Here is a 23,612-nt window from a genome sequence, read left to right as displayed (position 1 = left end):
ATATATATATATTCCCTTTCTGTCTTTAGAGAATCTGAATGCATATGAACTCTTGAGAGTGAAAACTGACAGCCGTTATGAATTAAACTACAACTTGCCCGAGCCTCCAGCCTTGTGTTAATTATTCATTTGGTGACTATGCACTGAGACTGATTACACATCCAGTGTTCTACAAGGCTCTGAGTACATCTTTGTCACGGCCCCCAAGAAACTCACAGTCCATGCCTCGGATAGATGTGTAAACAAGTAACTTCAGTACAGTGGCTGTCAAATTATAAAACAGCATGTATATAAAGTCCTAGTTCAAAGTACACAGGAGATGACTTTGCAGCTGCATCTTAAAGCAGGAGCAGGAGTACACAAGTCAAAGACAGTAAAGAGATGTGAGGAAGATGGAGAGGAAGGAAATCTAGGCAACAGCAGGGTCAGGAACAGAATATCGGAGGCCTCCACGCAGGCTCTTTTGCTGAGCAGTACCCCGTCACTGGAGTGTAGAGGACATGAGTGGTCGGGAGCAGCAGAAATGAATCTAGAACATTAATTTCAGGGCTGGTTAGGAAGGGTGTTTATGCCACACTAATAATTTGGACATTATCCTCTACTCCATAATTCTTAACCTTTTTTGGAGAATCTGACGAAAGTTATGACTCCTCTTTTCAGAAATATGATAACACACATACGCCCAAATGTTGCATACAGTTTCTGAGTCCTCACAGTCCATCTGGAATCCATTACTAGATGCTACCAGCTATAGGGAGTGGAACCATGGAGAGTCTGTTAGGGAGTGGACAGTTGAGCTCTGTATTCTAGAAAGGTAATTGGCAGCAATGTGGAGAACAGACTGGTAGGAGGAGAGGCTGGAGGTCAAAAAATCAGATGGAAAGCCTATTCTGCAAAATTCCAGGCATGAAATCCTAGAACCAGAATTAAGGCAGTGAAAATAAGGATGGAGAGGATGGGAATGAAAGAGAGAAGCATTTCAAAATGGAGTTGATAAGACTTGGTGTCTGATTAAAGATGGAGGATATTGAGCAGTCAAATATTTTATTTCTCTTCCCCATTAAATTATAAATCCTCTAAACAGCATTGCTGCACCAGGCTGGACTCAGGGGAGTGAGCAGAAGCAGAAACATAAGCATTGAGGTATTAGACCTTAATATCCATGAGAAAGCAACAAACAGGTCCCTCACAGCGGTTCTCAACCTGTGGGTCGCGACCCCTTTAAATACATCCTGCATATCAGATATTTACGTTACGATTCATAACAGTAGCAAAATTACAGTTATGAAGTAGCAACGAAAATAATTTTATGGTTGGGGGTCACCACAACATGAGGAACTGTATTAAAGGGTCGCGGCATTAGGAAGGTTGAGAACCACTGCAAAGCTGAGAAGGAGAGTGCTTTGGGGTAGTGAGCTCTAGAGCTGATAGACAATCACTAGCAGGCACCGAGAATCCAAGAGGGAGCTGTTCAAAATGGTAAACCTAGATGAGAGACCATCATTTCAAAGCAGCAAGTCCACTTTCTGGTTGCCTTTTGTGCCTTTCTTACAAGGCTTTCTGCCCCAGAGCATTTAGCAGGGTATAGACGCTAAAGAAATCTGTTGATTATCAGCATGAGTCTACACTAGACAAGCATGGTGCTGCTGGGTTACTGGGACTCTTGAAGGTTTGCTTCACATTGATGATGGGAAAGTATTAGGACCAGAATAGATCCTCAAAATGATTTCCTGCCTAACTTCAAAACCTGGAAAACGGTTTCAGTTTTTCAAGCTGTTGCCTACAGCTACAGCTACAGGTTAAAACTACAGAGACAGAGATATGGTACTTGAGAGAACTATTGCTTTTTGACAAAATTGATATCCTAGTAAGAAAGAGGGGGGTGGTGATACAGATTAGAACTGGAGAAAAGAAGAAAGTCCCAGAACTTGAAACTACTTGCAAATTGTAAGTAACTAGATCTCTCTCCCTCCCCCTGGCCTCTCTCCCTCTCTCTCTCTCTCTTTTTCTTGCCTCCCCAACCCACCCCCACCCCCATGTGTATTCCATGCCCTATATATGTTTTTGAGAAACAAATGACAAACAAACTTAAAGCATTTCACCATCTATTATATGCAGGGTTGGGCAAAAGTAGGTTTATAGTTGTTCATATGGAAAATAATACAATAATTAATTAATAATATAAGAATAAACTCCTTGGCATATTCACAACTCTGCCCTACCCTGTATTTGTCCAAATCTCTTTACTTTCTTTTAAATGACATACATAGGAGTTATTTCAATTAAACATGAATATTCATGAGAAAGCAACTGTAGGGAGCTCAAAAGTAGAAAGCATCATCCCTTTCCTCACAGTTTGCAATCTAATTGGGGAGATATTTGTTACATGCAACGATAATCCTGGAGAGCTACAAAGTCTTGTTCTAAGTTTCATTTACTCTGTACTAAACCTTGCACATTAATAATGCATGGATGTGACATCAAATGACTGCAGATTAGGCAAAATATTGAGATAGTAAGAGCTAACTTGGGATAAATGATTTTTTTTAATTATTGCAATTTCTACAAGATACAATTCTATTGCACAATTTTTCTTTGTGAAAGAAATGGAATTACTGCTTTCAACTTTCTAATTGAGCAACCCCTAGGTATACGAGTTTGGCTGTTATTGTTATTATCAAGCAAATGGTTATACTAGAAAAGGAAAATCAGGCTGACAGGCTATTTCTAGTATAAAATGACTAAATCTTCTAAGATAAATAAATAGATAGATAGATAGTCTATAAGATGTACCCCGACAAGTATGTATATGTATACACATATATGTATATATGTGTGTATATATGTTTTCATCCAAACTTGGAGTTTGAAATTTCTATCAGAAAAAAAATGCATGGTGATATTTCTATTAATATCCTATTAGTATTACAACAAAGCAGAGTATTTCTATTTGTTAAGAGTATGCTTTTAAAGTAATACAGACAGTGATAGAATATTTTACTATGCCTTTCCCTGAGATAAGCTGACTCAAAATATTCCACAACCAGTTGCAAATTTTCTGAATACTAATCTTTGCTTACATTAGCAATTATTGATTTTAATTCAACTGGCTGTGAAATTGTATTCTGGTGGAGCTCTCCCAAATTGCCCAGAGGTTTCTCAGCACTTTTCCAGATGAGCCATAATCCAGCCTTGCCCTTGGATAGAATGCAAAAAATCAATTGATCATCATTCTGAAATGAAAATCTTACTGAAGCATTTGACATTGAGCAGAGTCAGGTTTTTGTTTTCTAAAAAGTTATGAAGCTGTCTCAATTCCATCTCCAAGTTGTTATTCCTAGGTTGGGAAAGAATTCTGAGGACAAAGTAGTTTTTTAAAAGAAAATCAGCAACAAATGACTGCAGATTAGGCAAAATATTGAGATAGTAAGATAGACAGCACAGAAGGTTGTCAGATTTGCATAAAAATATGTTTTCACCAGGTACTAGCTATGTGGTGTGTGTGTGTGTACATGTGTGTATGTGTGTGCATTTGCAACATGAGTAGAGAGAGAAAATAATTAACACTAACATGCCAGAAAATACCACATGTACTTTATATACATTCTCTCGGTTAACCTTCATAATCACTGTGGTAAAAGAAGTATCAATGTTCCCATTGTACAGATGAAGAAACTGATTCGAAGAGATTGGATGATGTGCCTAAGTCAAGTTCACTAGAATATGACTAGTCAAGACTGTCTGACTCCAAGTCTGTGCTCTTTCTCCTGCACCATGTTGCAGGTGGTTCAACTTCTGTGAGCCACAATTCTCTTATTTGTAAAGTCAGGGGATGGGGGGTGGAGATTTCTAACTTGGCATGGCTCATTGTGAGTATTAAATATGATCATTTGTGTAAATTCTGGCATACTTCCTGGCACATAGATACTGAGTAAATCCCAACATTTTTCCCTCATCACCAATCTTCCAGGCTTTGGTGCAAAGTAGGTGCCCTAACAGGAATGTGAAAGGGTTGTGCTTGTGTGTGTGTACACACACACACAGGTGTGTGTGTGTGTGTGTGTGTGTACACACACACACTGTGAAAGGGTTTTGCTTGAAAGGAAAAGGAAGACAGGTACCCAAAAGGCCTTCTGTGCCCAGATAGCTCTTACACCGTGTTACGGGATTGACTTTTCTCCTCAGTAGCAAGGGACAGCTTCAGGCAGTGGCCTCTGAAAGACCGTGCGCTGTGTCACTGGCAGTTCATCATATTCCCCAGCAGTGCAGCTGTGATAAGAACCAGATGATCCGAATTTCCTCAGCAAAGCCAGCAGCACATATCTGGGAAGGCTCATGCCTCAGTATCCACACACTCTGCTCTTTAAGAAAGTACATCAAAAAGCTAATGGACTTTTACAAGAGCCCAGTTACTGCTTAACGTCTGTAAGCTCTCAGGAGCAGGGAATCACAACCCCTACCACGTACAGTTGGCGGAGGAACCAGTATTCCACGTTGTTATAGAAGCCAAGGATTAGATAAGATTTATAGAGACCTGATGTGTAGGGGAGCTAAAAATGGCATCTGCAAATTCATTTCCAAAGCTTGGTCCATGGACAGGATGTTTCTGGGTATAGATTTCTCCACTTTGCATAGGCACACCACAGGAAACACGGTTCTCTCATCACTGGAGGGCTCACCCCTCGTTTTAATTTAGAGGTGTGTGACATCCATTTTATGCCGTCACATGCACAGCTCCAGATGGCTTACGCTGAATGCTGTCTGTCTGGGAGGAGAGAAAAGCCAGGGACTCAAGTGCCTTCTTGCTGATCTTGAAACAGTAAGAACCGTTCTTTGCCTCTTCCCGTAACGCATTTTGCTACCTTTGAGGATCTGCCGATGTCTGAAAAACACTTTGCTTATAATAGAACTTCATCTGTTGTATGATTTCAATTTTACAAAACCTATCATCCATTTCCTCAGCACCTACTTTCGTTTTCATTTAGTTCCATGTATCCTGACCTCTTGTTATAACATTTGGAAAAAATATTTTCCAAGAGCTCTGTGTATGTGTGTGGGGGAGCAAATATAACTCTAGAGTCTTTTTATTGCTAATTTGTGCTTCATCCTACAACATCTTTCATAAGTCCTTGATAACCTGTCCAGGTTCCAGGGAAAGCGGTTTCTGGATAAAGTGGTTCAGGGGAGGTCATTCTAAGGTTAAGTGTCTGCTGGGCAGTGTGATGCAGAGAAACTATTGCTTCATGTGATTACTCAGTGTTTAACTACTTGTAGCTGTCAGGCTTGAAGCTGATCACCTGAGACTTGGTTGCTACATTTGGCCCTGAAATCAACCACAAAACTATCAGCTGAAAACCACATTTAGATAAGCCAGTAATGGCGAGGAAATGACACCATTCTGAGGTTGATGGATTTAGAGAAGCCCTTTTAATTTTCTTCTGATATTCCTAGGAGGTATTTAATGGTCTATGGCCACAATCTGTAGGCATACCTCAGAGATATTGCTGGTTCCACTCCAGGCCATCGCAATAAAGAGTGTATGGCAATAAAGCAAGTCGTAATCTTTTTGTGTGTGAAGGGTTTTGTCTTCCACTTGCAAAAACATGCCTGTGACATGCAATAAAGCAGAGCACCACAAAATGAGGCATGCCTGTACATTGCATGCAATTGGCATTGACTGAGGTGTAGAGCCACTTAACTGACCAGGAGCAATGATGGATGGAACTGGGGAGTGGATTGATGAGTTTTTAACAAGTAGTTGATTTAAAAGTCGTCATCAGTACTACATTCAAAGGTCATCATGTGGCACCAAAGATTTAGAAATAGCTAGACTTTTTCGAAATTGAATAACTGCGGTGTGTTAGAAAACCTTAGAATTTTAAGCTCAAAAGGAATCATCATTGCTTTTAGGCAACTCATGATCTATTGCTTATTTCCCTCTGCTTCAGTTTCTCTTGCTAGATGCAATTCGAAATTTTTACTTTTTAAAACTGCTACTGTGGAATGAAGAGGACGGCACAGTCCAAAGTAAGAGAGAACTAAGCACAGGTCCCACCTGAAGTGGGCACAGACATTGTGTCTGTGGAAGGCCCTCTTCAAAACTATAATAAGCAAATACTTTTAGGTCTTAAATGACCTGAAAGGCATTGCTGAAATGCCATTTTGGATTATAGATGTAAAAAGCTAGCACAGTGAAAGATGAGGAAAATCACTTTATATTTTCTAACATTGAACATGGATTGAGTTGAAATGAATCATTCGTTTCAGCTTGAGAAATAGGCCCATGACCGGCTTCTGGGATACCGTGCAATCTCTTAACGAGAAATGTGCACACTGGGTATGTCTAGTTGTGCTGAAACTTGTCCTGTGATGAGGGAAGATGTTTAGGCAGTGAGATCTCACCTTAGTGCTCTTTAAACAAGGCACATGAAAAAGATCAAGCAACTTCCACACAGAGTATGAAACCATTTGCTTCTCTAGAAAAACAAAATCTCAATTCTGCATTATTTCCTAAATATCTTATCCACAGAGCAGCCAAAGAGAAACCTCCCCAAGATTTGGCATTCTGGTGTTCTTATCTCACATGGGAATGGAGTTCACATGGGAATGTCTCATGTGGATTGTTTTATGTTTTTGTTTTGCAGTTGTAGTAATTGGACAGTATCACTCATCTTGGTCATTTTAATTATTTCATGAATCCTAGCATTTGTGATGTTGGTTTTTATCTCAGTCATATTTAATTTTAATAAAATGAAGGAAACTTGATTGTATAAGGTATGTTTGTCACACAAATAGTTACTGATCAGGCAAGTACTCTCTCAACAGAGCCATCTTCCAATCACACAGAGCAAGCAACAGGAGAGTCAGGAGATGCAACACAAACTTTTTTAATATCTGAGGAATGATTTAATGGGTGCATGGAGAAGAGGCTTGGTATACTTCAATGGCCAAAAGCTTTCTTTGCCTCACTGCTTAATTAAGCTCTGGAAACAGAGTACCCCACATTGCCATGATTAGAGACTGATTTTATTAATCCTAAACCTCAATAAATACTTCCTTTAGGAAAGGACAGGCTTTGCAATAACCGGTGTGTTTCTGCTACCCATTCTATGCCACCTCAGACTCCTGGCAGGTCAGATTTCCAGGCCGAGCAACGTGGCAGGTCTCTGGGAGGTTCTGCTGTGGGAAAGTCAGGATTTTCAGAGATGATCCCTTAAGAGTACAGTGTCTCAACTGAACTCAGAAAAAAGAAGAAAACATGTGTAGAGACTGATTTTATTAATCCTAAACCTCAATAAATACTTCCTTTAGGAAAGGACAGGCTTTGCAATAACCAGTGTGTTTCTGCTACCCATTCTGTGCCACCTCAAACTCCTGGCAGGTCAGATTTCCAGGCCAAACAACGTGGCAGGTCTCTAGGAGGTTCTGCTGTGGGAAAGTCAGGATTTTCAGAGATGATCCCTTAAGAGTACAGTGTCTCAACTGAACTCAGAAAAAAAGAAGAAAAACATGTGTACCTTCCCAGTATACCTCCTAGAGCCTTTCCGAGCCCAAATATGTTTATAAATGATGTTAATACATAATGTTAAATAATAATAGCATCCAATGCTTGTACAGTGTTTATTATATAGTCCCTATGAGCTTTTTAAAATATATGTATGTATTTGCTTTTTTATTTTGGTATAATATGCATAACATGAAATTTACCATTTTGATCATTTGTGTATAGTTCAGTGGCATAAAGTACATTCACATTATCGTGCAAACATCAAGACCTCCTAGCTCCAGAATTATCATCTTCTCAAACTGAAACTCTATATCCATCTCCTTTCCTCCCTTTCTCCAGCCCCTAGCAACCACCATTCTAATGTCTGTCTCTATGAATTTGACTGCTCTAGGTACCTCTTATAAGTGAAATCATATCATATTTGTCCTTTTGTGTTGGGCTTATTTTCACTTAGCATAATGTCCACAAAATTTCAATCATGTTATAGCATGTGTCAAGTCTCCTTCCTTTTTAAGGCTTAATAATATTCCAGTATATGTTTATACCACAATTTATTTATTCATTCATCTACCCATGGACATTTGGGTTGCTTCCACTTTATGTGCTTTTCATATATTTTTTAAATGTGCCTTTATTATTGAGAGTATTACAGATGTCCCCCATTTTTGCCCCATTACCCTCCCCCACCTGGCTCCTGCCCCACCCCAGGCCTTTACGGCACTATTGTCTGTGTCCATAGGTTATGCATCTATGCATATAAATACATATTAACTATTTTAGTCCTCATAATGTGTCAGTGACGTGGGGATCTTTATTATCCCCATCTTATGATTTAGAAATAACTGAATCATGAAGAGATCTCAGTCAGGATTCTCTGGAGCAGTATTCCTCCCCAGGCTGAGCAGGCCCACACTCCCTGCTCTCAACCACTATCTACCCCACTGCCCTGGAAATGACTTAATAATCTAAATAAAGCACATGCCAGTTAACCAACCCTTGATACAGCACCCTAAGGCCATGCTTCTGGCTTAATTTGTACCAGGTTTAAAACCTACAAGAAGTCATCAACTTGGCACCTGAGCCCCACAGCAACTGATTTAGTTTTCTGGGGAGGAGAGGATATTCTTTGCTTTTCCAGAGGCCCCTTCTGCTTGGATAACATAATCCTAAGTATGACTAGGTAGGGCATGAGAAAGTAATTTAAACATGCTAATAAGAGCTACCATTTATGAGCCTACTGTGTGCTGGTGATGTTGGCTTACATCATGTCAAGTTTTCAAGTGCTTTGTGAGCAGTTACCCTTCTGTCGCTCCCTGTCCCATGCTTTCCCAGTATTCCACACTGCTTGTGCTCTCTCTTCAGGGAGAAAACGGAACATGAAATTGCCATATTGCCTGACATGCACATTTTCTTAATGGTTTGGTGTTTACAAATATAATTTTGAAATTTTAATATTTGTCCGACGCATGTCTTTGATTGACATGAGCAGATACCACCTTTAATGTTTAAATATCACATTTGGTTTATTCAGTAAAATGATTTGGCCACAATTTACATTAGCTATTTGTAGAACTGTTGCTATGGATTGAATTGAGTCCTGCCCCACCCCCTCATATGTTGAAGTCTCAATACAATAATATTTGGAGATGGGTTCTATGGGTGGTAATTAGGGTTAGCTGAGGTCATGAGGGTGGGGCCCTCATGATGGGATTAGTGCCCTTATCAGAGGAGACACTGGTGAGTTTGCTCACACTCTCTCCATGCTAACACAAAGTGGAGATCCTGTGAGCACACAGTGAGAAGTCAGCCATCTACAACCCACAGAGAGAGCTCTCACCAGGGACTAACCATGCTGGCACCCTCATCTTGGGCTTTTATCTCCCAAAACTGTGAGAAAATTATTTTCTGTTGTTTTTAAGCTACCCAGGCTAATATTTTGTTATTATAACCCAGAAGACTAACATAACAATGTAAATACATATATGACATATTCTCAATTTATAAAAACATGGTAATCACAGGTAATATTTATGATTGCTCTACTCTGGAACTAGTCCTAAGCTAAGTTCATTTAGCTAATCCTCCTATAGGGTGTGTGTGTGTGTGTGTGTGTGTGTGTGTGTGCATGCATGGGAGGTAGTGTAGTTATAACATTATCACCATTTTATAAAAAGAGAAGTTGAAGTGTAAGGAGGTTCAAGGGCACACAGTAAAAACCAGAATCCGTATCCAAATGAGACAGTTTTAACTCCAGAGCCTGTTCTATTAACCATAGCGCAGATTTTATCCTTGACTCTTCTGTGTATGAAACGTGAATCACAACATGAGGCCTGTACGTAACGACTTTCCTGACAGCAGATGCAGTTTTCATGAGGAAGCTTGTCAGTAACAAGTGTGTCGATCTATCTAAACTCAGTCTCTGCTAAAGTCACTCCATGCAGTTACTTTCATGAACAAATCTGAAAACTGAGAATAACATTGCTTCTTTAAAAAAACAACACAACTGTCAGTTGCATAAACAGTTGTTCTGGAAAGCAGTGCTGGTATGCACATATCCAGTTTCTCAGAGCAGAAGCCTCCCTGAGAGCAGCTTCTCTCTTCACAAAGAGATGAAAAGTAGACTCATGAACTCTGGCCAAAATTGTGACTTTATTGCAATTTACCTCCCACTAACCAAGATTCTTCTTTTTGGCCCCCTTTTCCATTTACTCTATTAATCATTACCCAGGGTCTCTAAGCTGAAATATTCTTCTCCCCTAACATATATACATTATTAAGTTATAAAGAAGCTGATGCATGCTTTCTTCCCCAGAAAGCCCACCCTGCACAGACATACAGGCCACCAGCGTTTCAGGTCATGTGTTTCAAGGTTCGTTGGGGACATGAGACTGACCATCCTCTTGTTTCCCACAGAGCTCCAGGACAACACGCTCCGAGGAGGACAGGGACAGCCTGTGGGACGCCTGGGGCTCATGGAGCGAGTGTTCACGCACCTGCGGTGGGGGCGCCTCCTACTCATTAAGACGCTGTCTCAGCAGCAAGTAAGTCCTATACCAGTGATGGCGAACCTTTTGAGCTTTGTCTATCTTCAGCTAGGTATTCTGTGTACTCATACAATAAGCAATACACAATTTATCCCATTTACCAAGAAAATTTTGTTAATGTTTTTAGGTTAGAACTAGAAGGAGAACTTAATAGAAATGGATCTAGTACCTTTAGCTCTCTGTTATGTTATACTTTTTGCTGTTTTAATCATAGTGACAATAGTAGCAACAATATGAACATAAATAGAGTGTATGTTGGATTCCAATGTTACCAAATCCTTTGCAAATGAATGGTATATTGGTTTAGTTTTTTAGATATTGGAATGGCCAAAGGATTGGAATCCTTTGCAAATAAATGGTATATTGGTTTAGTTTTTTAGATGTTGGAATGACCTTTCCTAAGGTCATTCATATTAATGGATTTTGACTATAAGAAGATTTGGAAGAATATATAAGCAGTGGGAATCGGGGCATGCATAGTGAGAGTGATGATGGTGGAAGTGAGAGTAGTTAATGACTTCTCAACTGAAAAGAAAAGGCCTAAGGTGTTGCAATGGAAAGTCTTTACTTACAATAATAATTCATAGCCACTTCTTGAGTTGTGTGGTCTGTGAGTAGATTTTTCTCCAAACTGTAAAATATAAAGTACGTACCCTGGTAATATTTTTCAAAGAAAGATTTTATTCCACAGTGAAAAGTGTTATATGTGGAAGCAAAAGGTTTGGTCAAAATTATTACATATTATAAAGCATGAAACAGAATAAGGAAAAAACATACACCTCTGATTCTTCTAGACTTTTCATAAACAGCAGAAAGTGGTGAGATGTAAGTTCAGGAAAACGTCAACTTATTCTAACAAGAGTGAGAATTTCTTGAAAATCGGGGTCTAGTCTTATTCCTTTTGTATTCCCCAGGCTTGCACAGGGTCTGACAGATATCAGGAGCTCAACAGATGTTTCTTCACTGGATCCAATGATAACTACAGATCATTTTGGTTCTAGACACAGGTCCAGTGGAAATGATACACCCTGAAAAAAATGGCCAAAGGGGATATCTTGAAGGAAACCAGAGCTATTCTGGTATTTAGCAGTTCTGATGTTTGGGTCTGCACGGAAGGTGGGTCTATTGGGTTGTAGCCAAGTTTGTTTATCTTCTTTAGTGGCCAGCTTCATATCAAACCAGATCCCCAAGCTGGTAAGAACAGACCTTTCATTTTTATGTCTCACCTGTTCTCTTGATCTGCACTACATGATGCTACGTGGCGATAGCACTCTGAGGCATAACTGATAATAAACATCCACCAGGAAGGCCAAAGTGTACAAATGTGGAATGTCCGTATTATGCAGCTTTATCAAATTAGCATGCTTGAGTGTTCTTTAGGGATGAGCCAAAACATGTGTCTCACAAAGCTAGTAAGAAATGCATGGGAACGTTCATGTTGGCTCAGTGAATGTGACACTGTGAGAATATTTTATTGAGTGAGAGGCTGAGAAGCCACTTAAGGAATAAATTAATATCACAAGTAAAACTCTGTCATTCTGCATTTTACCAAATATTGGTGTTACGTGAAGTTTAAAAATACCATTTTTGCCACATGGTAAATTAAGACTCCAGTTGTTAAGATGTTATAATACAATAGAAGGTCTCAGTTGTCATCTACCGATAATGAATTGTGAAAGTGGAATATGAAGTCTAAAATTATAAATTTATAGAATACATAGCTTTAATTGACTTTCAAATTACATCCAGTAAACACATACGGGGCTAGAAAGGAAGGTTTAAAATAGGAGTGGAGTGGACCACCCGTGTTCTAGGGACTTGATGAAGGGAGGAGCCTCCAAACAGAAGGCATAGCCAAATCCAGTAAGAACATAATGAAATACTGAAAGAACGGTCTGAAAGACTGGATTGACATATGTGTCGTTTGTCCCAAGAGAACTAGAATAGTACAGCTGAGTGTAAACTGACCTCACAACACAACCCCTATTGAAGAATGGTGTCAAAACATGTTCTGGGGTACAGATAAATAATCCTGTCATGATTTTTTTTAAATGCACATTGGCCAAAGTAAGTCATCTGGCCAAGCCTAGAGTCAAAGTGAGAAAGCAAAATTATTACATGGAAAGCATGACAGGTAAGGAGGGTGAAGGATTGGGATCATTTTTGCAATCTACCATGATCGTCTATGGCAAGCATGTCAAACTCAAAGGCTAACACTGGCCAAATAAACAAGGCATGCAGCCCACGGGCCTTGAGTTTGACATGCTTGGTCTATGGCTTTCATGTTTGTTTTATAATGGCTTTTCTCTCATCTCTGCACCACAAATTTAGGCATTTGAAATCAGTTCAGTCACCTTATACTCTTGGGAAAGATCAGAGACTATGAATGTATGTGTCTCTAGAACCCCAGCAGGTAACTGGAATGTGTGGGTAGTAGTATAATGGTAGGCATTCAACTTCAGCCCAAATAAATTCCACCCACCTGCTGAAATTAACCTGCCAACCCAGTTTCTTAGCCCTGGTCCTAGGCTCTCTTAGGGCACATTTAGTTGTAATCTTTTTAACTCTACCACCTAAAAATTATTCTACTCCCAACATGATAGAATTGTAAAGAGAGCTACAATACCCAGTTTTATTCAATAGATAACTGCTCGGCTTCTGGAGTTCGTGATGTTTCCTGTGGATTGGGAGCTTGTAAGGAGGCTTGGTTAACCTTCTGAGCTGATAACATCTTCTCTGAGTGACTGTTTTGTGGATACAGGGATACAAAAAGCAGTGGAGGCAAAACAGAGCAAAAATACAGACAAGCATTAAATATTAAATCCTTCACTCTCAACGGGCAGTGCTTTAATGCTGGGGGAAACCTCTGACCCGGGAGATACTGAGCAGAAGTCTTCCCTTGGCGTCTCCCTCATCCTTTCCCCGAGGCTCACAGAAAGTAAGCAGTGCTTGATATTCCCAATTTCTGGTTTTGGAGCTTTGATAATTCTCTTTACATGCAACCCTGTTTTGAGCACTGAAGAAAGGCACTATATCAACTTTTTTCTACAACATTTACTGATTTCTATAAATTATATTATGTTTTATTGAGCAACTCTACTAATGCAGCTGTTGCTAATCTTGTATAACCAAGTGGCACTATAATGTCTGCTTTTATTTTAATTAGAAAACAGACTAGATCTACTTGTACTTTATGATGGTTCTTTATTTTATTTCAAGTGAATTAAACAATGTACCCACAACCGGAAAAGCTGCTTCTTCTCTTCCCAGTTCTTCACCTTTCCCACTAAATCCTCTGAAATAACAGTTTTAGCAAATTCATTTTCCTTGTTGACCTACCTAGTGTGTGTTCTTTAGTGGAAACAATCCTTCTTCAACCTAAATTACTTAAGCATATTTTTAAAAATTTGATACTAAAGATCTGTCTCTGAGAGCTCTAGGTTTGTCTTCAGCCAGTTAATTTAGTTTTGCCCGTAAGGAGTTCCAGATGCATAAGGCTCTTAGGAACAGTGTGTTTTAATGTGATATATACCACTGTAGTAGGTCTATGCCAAGACCAAGGTCAACAGGGGAAACTGCTCCTTATCTGAAATGGCAGTGGGTCAGATAGCTGATGCTCTTAAATGTGATGTCTCCGGTGCATTGGTGACTGAAGATTTAAAGGTCTTTTATGACCTTTTTTACTTTATAAAATGCCAGGTTAATATGCAGATTAGTTAGTACTGTGGCTTAATGAATTAATTAATATATTAAAAATATAAATATTTTGTTAAATCCCAATGGATTAAGTGAAGGGCGTGTCAACTTCATATATATCCAAAGAGCAAAAAGCAGCCTACCTAGAAAATATGAAAGCACTTTTTAAAAGTTAATACATTTTGAGTTGAATAAAAAGTTTTTGAGTTGAATAAAATGGTTAGATAAACAAAAGATAAAATCATCACACTATGGAGGTGCCTAAAAAAGTCAGGTTATGATGTTATTCCAAAGGGATATGGCTGCCACAGTGGTCTCAGTATAAACACAGAGAATTAAAATAAATAACCTCAAGGAGTCTTCTCTCACAGGAATGAGGAAGATCATTCTAATCACCTCATTTCATAATAATTGAGCTAAGGGAGGGAGGGCTGAGTTTTTCTGATTTTTTTTCATTGCAAAGAATTTTTCTCCAATAAAAATATTGATAGTTAACACTAACATAAACTTTAGTTAGCAATTAATTTCTATATCACATAATAATAAATACCAAAAGAAAAAAAATTAATGTTCAGATTTAGCTTCTTAAACAAATATTTTTTTTTACAGTTATCTCATCTCTGTCATAACATCTAATTAAGGCTTGTTTCAAGACGTTTCAGAACTTTCAGTTCAAGTGAGCCCCAAAGCGGGATTAATCTGTTTTTCTTCATCTAGTATTGCATGTTATCAGCCTTGTTTTCCTTGGAAATGTTCGAGTTTTTGTTTAAAGGAAAGATATACAAGTTCAGAGGGGGTCTGACTCTTCATGTCTTTTATACGAGGTGGTCTTTTCATTGTGTTAAAGGAGGTTTCACATTTTGGGATTTATGTTTGAGAGTTTGCGGTTGCCTTCCTTTTACTTTTTGGGTCAAAGCCTAGTCTAAATGTATTACCAAGACTTCTAATATTCCAGGCCATATATCTTAGAGGAATGTTTTGTTCCAAGATCTGATCTTCTTTCAAGGGGAGAATCCACTCAGGCCAATGACTGAATGTTTGGGACCAATTTATGGCTTGGTTTATCCCATAAACCTGTTTGTTGGAATAAAAGATGTTGAAAATGTGTTTGGTGTCCATAACCTTTACTAGCCATATTGGGACTCTGTAACTATTGGCTGTCTCTTTCTCTTTATTTAAAAATTCCTTATTTGGTTAGTTCAATTGCCTTTCTGAAGTTTTTATTCCTTCACAATTTTCTTTTTTTTTCTTTCACTGCTGTATTGTGATATCTTTGAAACGTAAAACATATATATTTAAGGTATACAATTTGATGTTTTGATATATGTATACATTGGGAAAAGAACACAATCAAGCTAAATAATTTATCTATCACCTCTACATAGTTACTGTGTGTGTGTGAGTGTATATTGAAAAAAATTAGTTTAAAATCTGTTTTCTTAGCAAATTTCAAGTATACAATTCAGCATTGTTAACTATTGTCACCATGCCATCCTTTAGATCTCCAAAACTCTTTCATCTTGCATAACTGAAACTTTGTATCCTTTGACCAATATCTTCTCATTTCCCTGGCAAACCACCATTCTACTCTCTGCTTCTGAGTTTCACAATTTTTTAGATTCCACGTATAAGTGAGATTATGCAGTATTTGTCTTTTTTGTGTCTGGCTTATTTCATTTAGCATAATGCCCTTCAGGTTCCTCCATGTTATCACAAGTGACAGGATTTTCTCTTTTGTTAATACTACATAATATTCCATTGTGTTTCTCTCTCTTCCTCTCTTTACACACACACACACACACACACACACACACACACACGCACACACACAAATATTCTTTATCCATTCATCTGTTGTCAAAGTACACTTAAGTTGTTTCCATGTGTTGGCTATTATGAATAATGCTGCAGTGAATGTGGGTGCAGATACCTCACTGAGATGGAAATTTCATTTCCTTTGGATATATATTTCCAGAAATGAGGTTGCTGGGTCATATCATAGTTATATTTTTAGTTTTGGGGGAACCTCTGTACTGTTTTTCATAATGTCCTTAATCAATTTATAACTCCACCAACAATATACAAAGGGTTCCTTTTTCTTTACATTATCAACACTTGTTACCTTTTGTCTTTTTTATAATAGCCATTCTAACAGGTATGAGCTAGTTGCTCATTGTGGTTTTGATTTGCATTTTCTTGATGAACAGTGATGTTGTGCACCTTTGCATGTGCATATTGGCCATATGTATGTATTATTTGGGAAATATCTATTCAGGTCCTTAACCTATTTGTATTGGATTATTTGATTTTTTACTATTGAGTTGTAGGATTTTTGTTTATATTTTGAATACTAAGCCCTTATCAGATGTATGGTTTGCAAATATTTTCTTCCATTACGTATGCTGCCTTTTTATGCTGTTGAATGTTTTCCTTTGCTGTGCAGAATATTTTGGTTTGATCTAGTTCTGCTTGTCTATTTTTGCTTTTCCTGCCTATGCTTTTAGTGAGTGTCATAACCAAAATAATCATTGCTAAGACCAATGTCAAGAAGCTTTTTTCCTGTTTTCTTCTAGTAGTTTCACAGTTTGAGGTCTTGCATTTAATCTTTTGTCCATTTTTTTGTGTGTATTTAATATGAGATAAGGACCCAATTTCATTCTTATGCATGTGGATATTTAGTTTTCCTGACATCATTTATTGAAGAGGTTACCCTTTCATACACCCTTGTCAAAGATTAGTTAATGAATTTATATTAGTTAACCTAAACATATTTCAGGACTCTCTATTCTGCTTCACTGATCTGTATGTCTGTTTTTATACAATACCACTACTGTTTTGATACTATAACTTTGTAACTTAGTTTGAAATCAGGAAGTGTGATGCCTCCAGTTTTATTACTCTTTCTCAGGATTGGTTTGGCTATTTTGGATCTTTTGGAGTTCCATATGAATTTTATGATTGTTTTTTCTATTCCTGTAAACAATGCCATTGGGATTTTTAAAGGAAGTGTATTGAATCCATAGATCACATAGGGAGTATTAACGTTTTAACAATATTAACTTCTACAACCCATGAATACAGTATCTATTTCTATTTATCTGTGTCTTCTTTAATTTCCTTCATCAGTGTTTTATAGTTTTAAAGGGTAAAAGTCTTTCATCTCACTGGTTAAGTTTATTTCTAAGATTTTCTTATGCAATTGTAAATGGGAGTGCTGTGTTAATTTCCTTTTCAGGTAGTTTATTGTTAGTATATAGAAATGCCACCGATTTTTATATGTTAATTTTTATCCTGCAACTTTATTGAATTCACTTATTAGTTCTAACAGGTATTTTTGTTGTTGTTGAGTCATTATGGTTTTCTATAGATGATCATATCATCTGCAGAGATGATTTTGTTTCTTTCCTTTCCATTTTTATATCATTTAGTTAGTTCTTTGTCTTGTCTAATAGCTCTGACTAGGACTTCTGATACTGTCCTAAACAGAAGTAGTGGTAGTGGGGCTCTTTGCTTATATTGGATATAAGAGGAAAAGCTTTCAGTTTTCCCCCATTGATTATAATGTTAGCTATGGACTTCTCACATCTGGCCTCTATTGTGTTGAGATAAGTCCCTTTTATACTTATTTTGTTGAGAAGTTTTTGTTGTTTTTTCACTCATAAATGGACATTAAATTGTGTCAACTGCTTTTTCTGCATCTAGGAGATGATCATGTGTTTTTTATCTTTCATTCTGTTAATGTGTCATTGATATTTGCATATGTTTTATTATCCTTGCCTCACAGAAATAAATTGTGTTTGGTCATGGTGCATAATTTTTTTAATGTGCTGTTGAATTCAGTTTGCTGGGATTTTATTAAAGGTTTTAGCAACCATGTTCTTTAAGGATATTGGCCTGTAGTTCTCTTTTCTTGTGGTGTCTTGTTGGACTGGCAGAGTGATACTGGCCTCATAAAATTAGTTTGGAAGTGTTTTCTGTTCTTGTATTTTTAAAAGTGTTTGAGAAATATTGGTATTTTTAAATATTTAGTAGAATTATCAATGGAGTCATTAGGTCTTGGCCTTTTCTTGTTGGTGGGTTTTGATAACTACTTCAATTTTCTTATTATTACTGTTATTGGGCTGAACTAGGAAAAGAAAAACAAACAAATCACACAGTTAACAGAAGGGAGAAAATAATAAAGATTAGAACAGAAATCAAATAGAGATTAAAAAAATACTTTAAATCAACTAAATTAAGAATTCGAGGTTTGTTTTTTTTAAGATAAACAAAATTAACAAACCTTTGGCTAGACTAAAAGAAAAAAGATGCAAATAAATAAAATCAGAAATGTAAACGGAGACATTGCAATGGATAACTCAGGAGTTAGAAAGATCACAAAGGACTATTATAACAATTTTACCCCAACAAATTAAATCACCTAGAAAAAATGGATAAATTCTTAGAAACACACACTTTCCAAGACTGAATTGCCTCAAGGTTTTGTTTATTCATTTAATAAGTATTTATTGCATATCTACTGTGTAATAGTAGTAGTTACTAGTTATGTAAGTATACAAAGTCCAAGGGGCAAGCTACTGCTCTTGTGAATTTACTACATTATTAAGTTTTGATAGATTTTTCTGAGATTCTACTAATGATAATGACAATAAATTTTAAGAACTAAAGAGTTTTCTCCAGATCTCTAAATGGGTAACACATCTATAGCAGTGGTCCTTAACCCTAGCTCCACTATAGGATCACCTGAGAAGCTTCTTCAAAAATCAATACAGATATCTGGGTGCCACTGAAAACCAGTTCAATTAGAATCTCTGGGTGTGGAGCCCTGACATCCATAATTTTTAAAAAGCTCTCCAAATGATTGAAATGTATATCCAGTATCAGAACTACTGCTCTATTGAAGCAGATAATAGTGAAATGATGAGGTTTGTCTTCAGTTCTCCAGAAATTTAGAGGTTGGGATAATGAAGACAAAAAGAAGTTTTCTGGTAAAAAAAAAAAAATGTTTAGCTTGGGGGGAGGGGAGGTCAAGCAGGGAAAAAGGAGATGTATGTAAAACTTAAGACAACAAATAAATTAATTAATTAAAAACAAAAAAGAAAGAAAAACATTTACGTTTAATTTCTCACTTACATTTCTATAAAATGACCCAGTCTGCATCACGGACACCAGCATGTCAGGACGTAGAAGTGGCGATTGCCCCTGCAGGACAAGGCAGTAACTTTTCTGAGTAGTTACCCAGTTGTCTAGTATTAATCAAGATCAGCCCTGCCCCAAGTGGCCAATGTTATGTAAGGATAACATTCCATCCCATTATTAAAGCCTATATCAGGGGTTGGCAAAAAGTAGGTTTAAAGGTGTGAGTATGTGAAACTCAGTTTATTCTTGTATCATTATTAATTTATTCATTATTGCATCATCCGTATTACAATTGTAAACCTACTTTTGCCCACCCCCGTATATGACCCTTGAAGCCTGCGTGTTGTTAGTATAGGATTAAGTTAATGCCCAGCATCTGGGGTGTTTTATGCAAATTCTCTGATATTCACTTCTCCTCAAATGTATTACATTTCTTATCCACAGAGTGGAGTTTAACTTTCCACCTTCAATTCAGCATCTGTCATTACCCCTGTCCCCCTAAAAAAAAAAAAGGCTGGTTAATACTACTTGAATTCTGTTATTTTCTCTGTTTGAGCACAGTTTGTATAATAGAAAAGAGATTTTATCTAATCCTAACTGTGTAGCTTGGTTTCAACCACTAAGGCAGATTATGGTGTGGGGAGGGAGAAGGGGGGTGCGGAGATTGAAATTAAAAATTAAAGGGACACCAGATACTAAGAGCAAAACATGAGGGATACCAGAATTGCATACATAGAGGGTGGATACTTTACCTGGAGGCAGGAAGAATAAGTATAGAACGACAAATAACATCATACTTATGTGTGATGCTCAGCCAAAGCCCATAGCTTACCTTTGCCAACCTCAAACAGCTGCTGAGTCAATCCCTACCTCTGGGCTTTGGTGTAGGACTCACTGGTCAAGCGGGCAGCACCTAGAACAGAGTAGGTGTTCGATAAATATTTATATTGGACAGATATCTAAGGTGCCCTTCAACTCTACAATTGAATGTGTGATCCTGAGGGAGAGGGGTTCTTTCTCCTTCACACATGCATTCAAAACCCATTCTGCTGCTAGATAGGAAGAGGAGCAAAAGTTGCTCTTCATGCGAATGGTTTTAAAGAGAAATGAGATTCTCCAAGCTCCCATTTTGCAACGGACATCTGGACGATATGGGTGGATTGAGGAACTTTTGTCTCTAGCCAAAATAATTCATAAATTCCCAGCTCCAGGGTTGTGTGGGGTGAGGTTGTGAGAGTCCTAGAGTTTCATAATATACATTTTCCTCATGGGGAAGAAGGAAAAGTTGGACTTGATGCTGCTAAAACACATTTGTTTTTATTCTCATTCTTTGCCTCTTTTGGCTACTGAGCAAATGTAAGATCATTTGCAAACCTTATGGCATGTGTGTATGTATTAGAAAGTGCATGTCCTTCCTGCTCGTGGATCTCAAGCCAAAGGCAGCAATCCCCGGGCCCCTACTCCTCGTCAGCTTTCAGAGGGACCAAACACATTGCAGTGACAAATACAATTTTGAGTAAATATGTGAAAATAAACATGTTCACAGCAAAGAGCCAAGGTTTCTTTCCTTTGGTAGCTATTTGGTTTCATTTTAAATTTTTCATCTTTGGTTTATTATAGAAAGATTTTAATCCAGTTTCAGGGTTCAAAAATTAGAGCAACCGGGAGGCCAACGAGTCTTCGTGGCCTGAAATTATTCTAACAGCGTTTCCAACCGGGGAGGCCAACGAGTCTTCGTGGCCTGAAATTATTCTAATAGCGTTTCCTTCTGTTCTATTCTTCCCTTCTTCCTTTGACCCTTCCTTCTTTCCCTCTCTCCCGCCCTTCCTCCCTCCCTTTTCTTCTTTTCTCAATAAATGATTGTGGAGGGCTAACAGGCACTTTGCTGGGCACTGAGGCTCAAAGATCACACTGTAGGAGAGAAAAGCAAATAAAGAAGCAAAAATATGTTTTCTAATAACCACGCAGTCTTGGCGGGGTGGCCTTATGTAGGTGTCTTATGGGGCCTAGTGGCCCGGTCTCCCTGGTCACCTGGATGCTCTGGGAGTCTGTTGTGTGAACTGTGACCCTCCTATTATAGTTGAGCCTTGATTGCTGTTGGCACCTCAGTGGGTGGGGTTGACCGTCAGGCTACTGATTGTGAGTCCCGGCCATGACCGCAGCAGATGAGCTGCTGTGCAGGGGCTGACCCTACAGAGCAAGATAACACTCCCCACCCCCAGCAGGACTCTGGCTGCCGAGACCACCTTTGGGTGTACCATTTGTGAAGCTAATTGGGTAGTGCTCTGTAATTGAAATTTTTTAAAAATATATTTTATTAATTTTTTACGGAGAAGAAGGGAGAGGGATAGAGAGTTTAGAAACATCAATGAGAGAGATACATTGATCAGCTGCCTCCTGCACACCCCCCACCAGAGATGTGCCTGCAACCAAGGTACATGTCCTTGACTGGAATCAAACCTAGGACCCTTCAGTCCGCAGGCCAACGCTCTATCCACTGAGCCAAACTGGTCAGGACTGTAATTGAAATTTTAAAAAAATTAAAAATCTATAGCTGTCAGCATCAGATGGCATGAGAAGGATGATGAAGACATATCTATACATTCTGGCCTAAACTGAATTTTAAAACTCATTTTTGTGTGTGTGTGTGTTCACACACATTTTGCTGAGTGAAATAAACCTTCCACAAAAGAAATAAAATGTTTTCTGAAAAGGAAGTGTCCGGGGCAGCTGCAGGACTGTGTCTTAGTTTGTTAAAGCACCAGCCCTCTGCAGACTCTGCCTCCTCGTCTACAGAGCCTCTCGCTGCCCACGTCCCCCTGTCAAAATCCTAGGTGTCATTTAAACTTACTTTCAGCAGTGGCCCTTAATGTCATTTTGCTGTGTTTACAAGGCATTATAATTACATTTACATAGTCTGGCTTGTGTTATAATTATTTATATGACACCGGCCCCCATTAGTCTATCAGCACTGTGGACCAAGGTTTTATCTTGTTTTGTTTTTATATCTAGGAACCCAGTGTTGAGTGAATTGATCGAAGTGACTATTAGAGCTAAGAACCTTCTGTAGTACTTTGGGAAGCAGGAATAGGGAGGGAAGGTTATTTCTTGAATTCCCCTTTCTTCTATCACATGCTTGGGACGCATATGGCCCACACAGGACACCCCACCTAAGATACATCTTCATAAGTTACGTCCTGCCATGTACCTGCCCCTTTGCCCAATTCCTTCTATATTTAGCATCCAGACCACATCCATTAGTTGTTGACTATGCGTTATACTGTTGTGTGTTCTTTTTGGGCTCATGTGGATTTTTTTCAACTAAATTTTAACTTTGATAAGGGTCGGGGAAGTCATCATTTTGCATCTTTCACAATGCCTTGCTTAATACTGGTTCAGAATGGATGCTCAGTAAGTGTAAGTGACTGTAAATCAGAGAGCATTATACAAAACCTTGTTCACCAGGAAACACTGCCCAGGGCTCATTTTCACTTTCACACTGTGTACTGTGCGTTGTCTCAGTCAATTGTCCGAGCGGGTTCTGACCTCCTTAGATGCTGGGCATGAACGTGATGGTTTACAATGTCATTGTTCTTTCTTCTTTCCTTTTTGATGCCATGAGCACGCTCCTCTTTTTCATAACCCCTGTCCATATTTGTGAAAACACGAGGCTTTGTTGCAGCATGTCTGTCTTTGAAGAACAGGCAGAGATATGTAAAATCATACTTGTTTGGGGGGAAAAATTGGCAGCGAGTTTTCTAGTTGTAATTTAAAACATACCAAACACTCATAATAGCAAATAAACCACTCTGAAACTCCCAGGACAAACTCCAAAATTCAATCTGTAATATCCTCACATGGGTCTAAATTTTAATTTAACAGCTCCGCGGCCTCTTAGCCAATGCAAAAGAATTTGTGAAAGTACAGAGAAGCTGTCTTCAGTGACCTATGGTCACAAGAAGATCAAACAACCGTATGAGATGACATCTTAGAACATTTTCCCTAAACCAACATCATTTCCATGTGTATTGAATTTGGGCTCCACATTCACTCTCTCTGTAGACCAGTGGTTCTCAACCTTCTGGCCCTTTAAATACAGTTCCTCACGTTGTGACCCAACCATAAAATTATTTTTGTTGCTACTTCATAACTGTAATGTTGCTACTGTTATGAATCGTAATGTAAATATCTGATATGCAGGATGGTCTTAGGCGACCCCTGTGAAA

General features: G+C 38.3%; 1 protein-coding gene across 1 annotated transcript in view; it reads left to right on the top strand.

Moving 5' to 3' along the window:
- Positions 1-23,612, top strand: part of ADAMTSL1 (ADAMTS-like 1) — a 397,951-nt gene that overhangs the window by 21,915 nt on the left and 352,424 nt on the right. Inside the window, exon 2 of the mRNA XM_014542360.1 lies at positions 10,421-10,548. Coding sequence (XP_014397846.1) covers positions 10,421-10,548 — 128 coding nt within the window. The remainder of the gene's footprint in view (positions 1-10,420; positions 10,549-23,612) is intronic.

Source organism: Myotis brandtii, unplaced genomic scaffold, assembly GCF_000412655.1.
Source record: "Myotis brandtii unplaced genomic scaffold, ASM41265v1 scaffold30, whole genome shotgun sequence".
NCBI classification, from domain to species: Eukaryota; Metazoa; Chordata; class Mammalia; order Chiroptera; family Vespertilionidae; genus Myotis; species Myotis brandtii.
The sequence above is the reverse complement of the archived record's forward strand: the minus strand, read 5'-3'. Positions and strand labels throughout refer to the sequence as shown.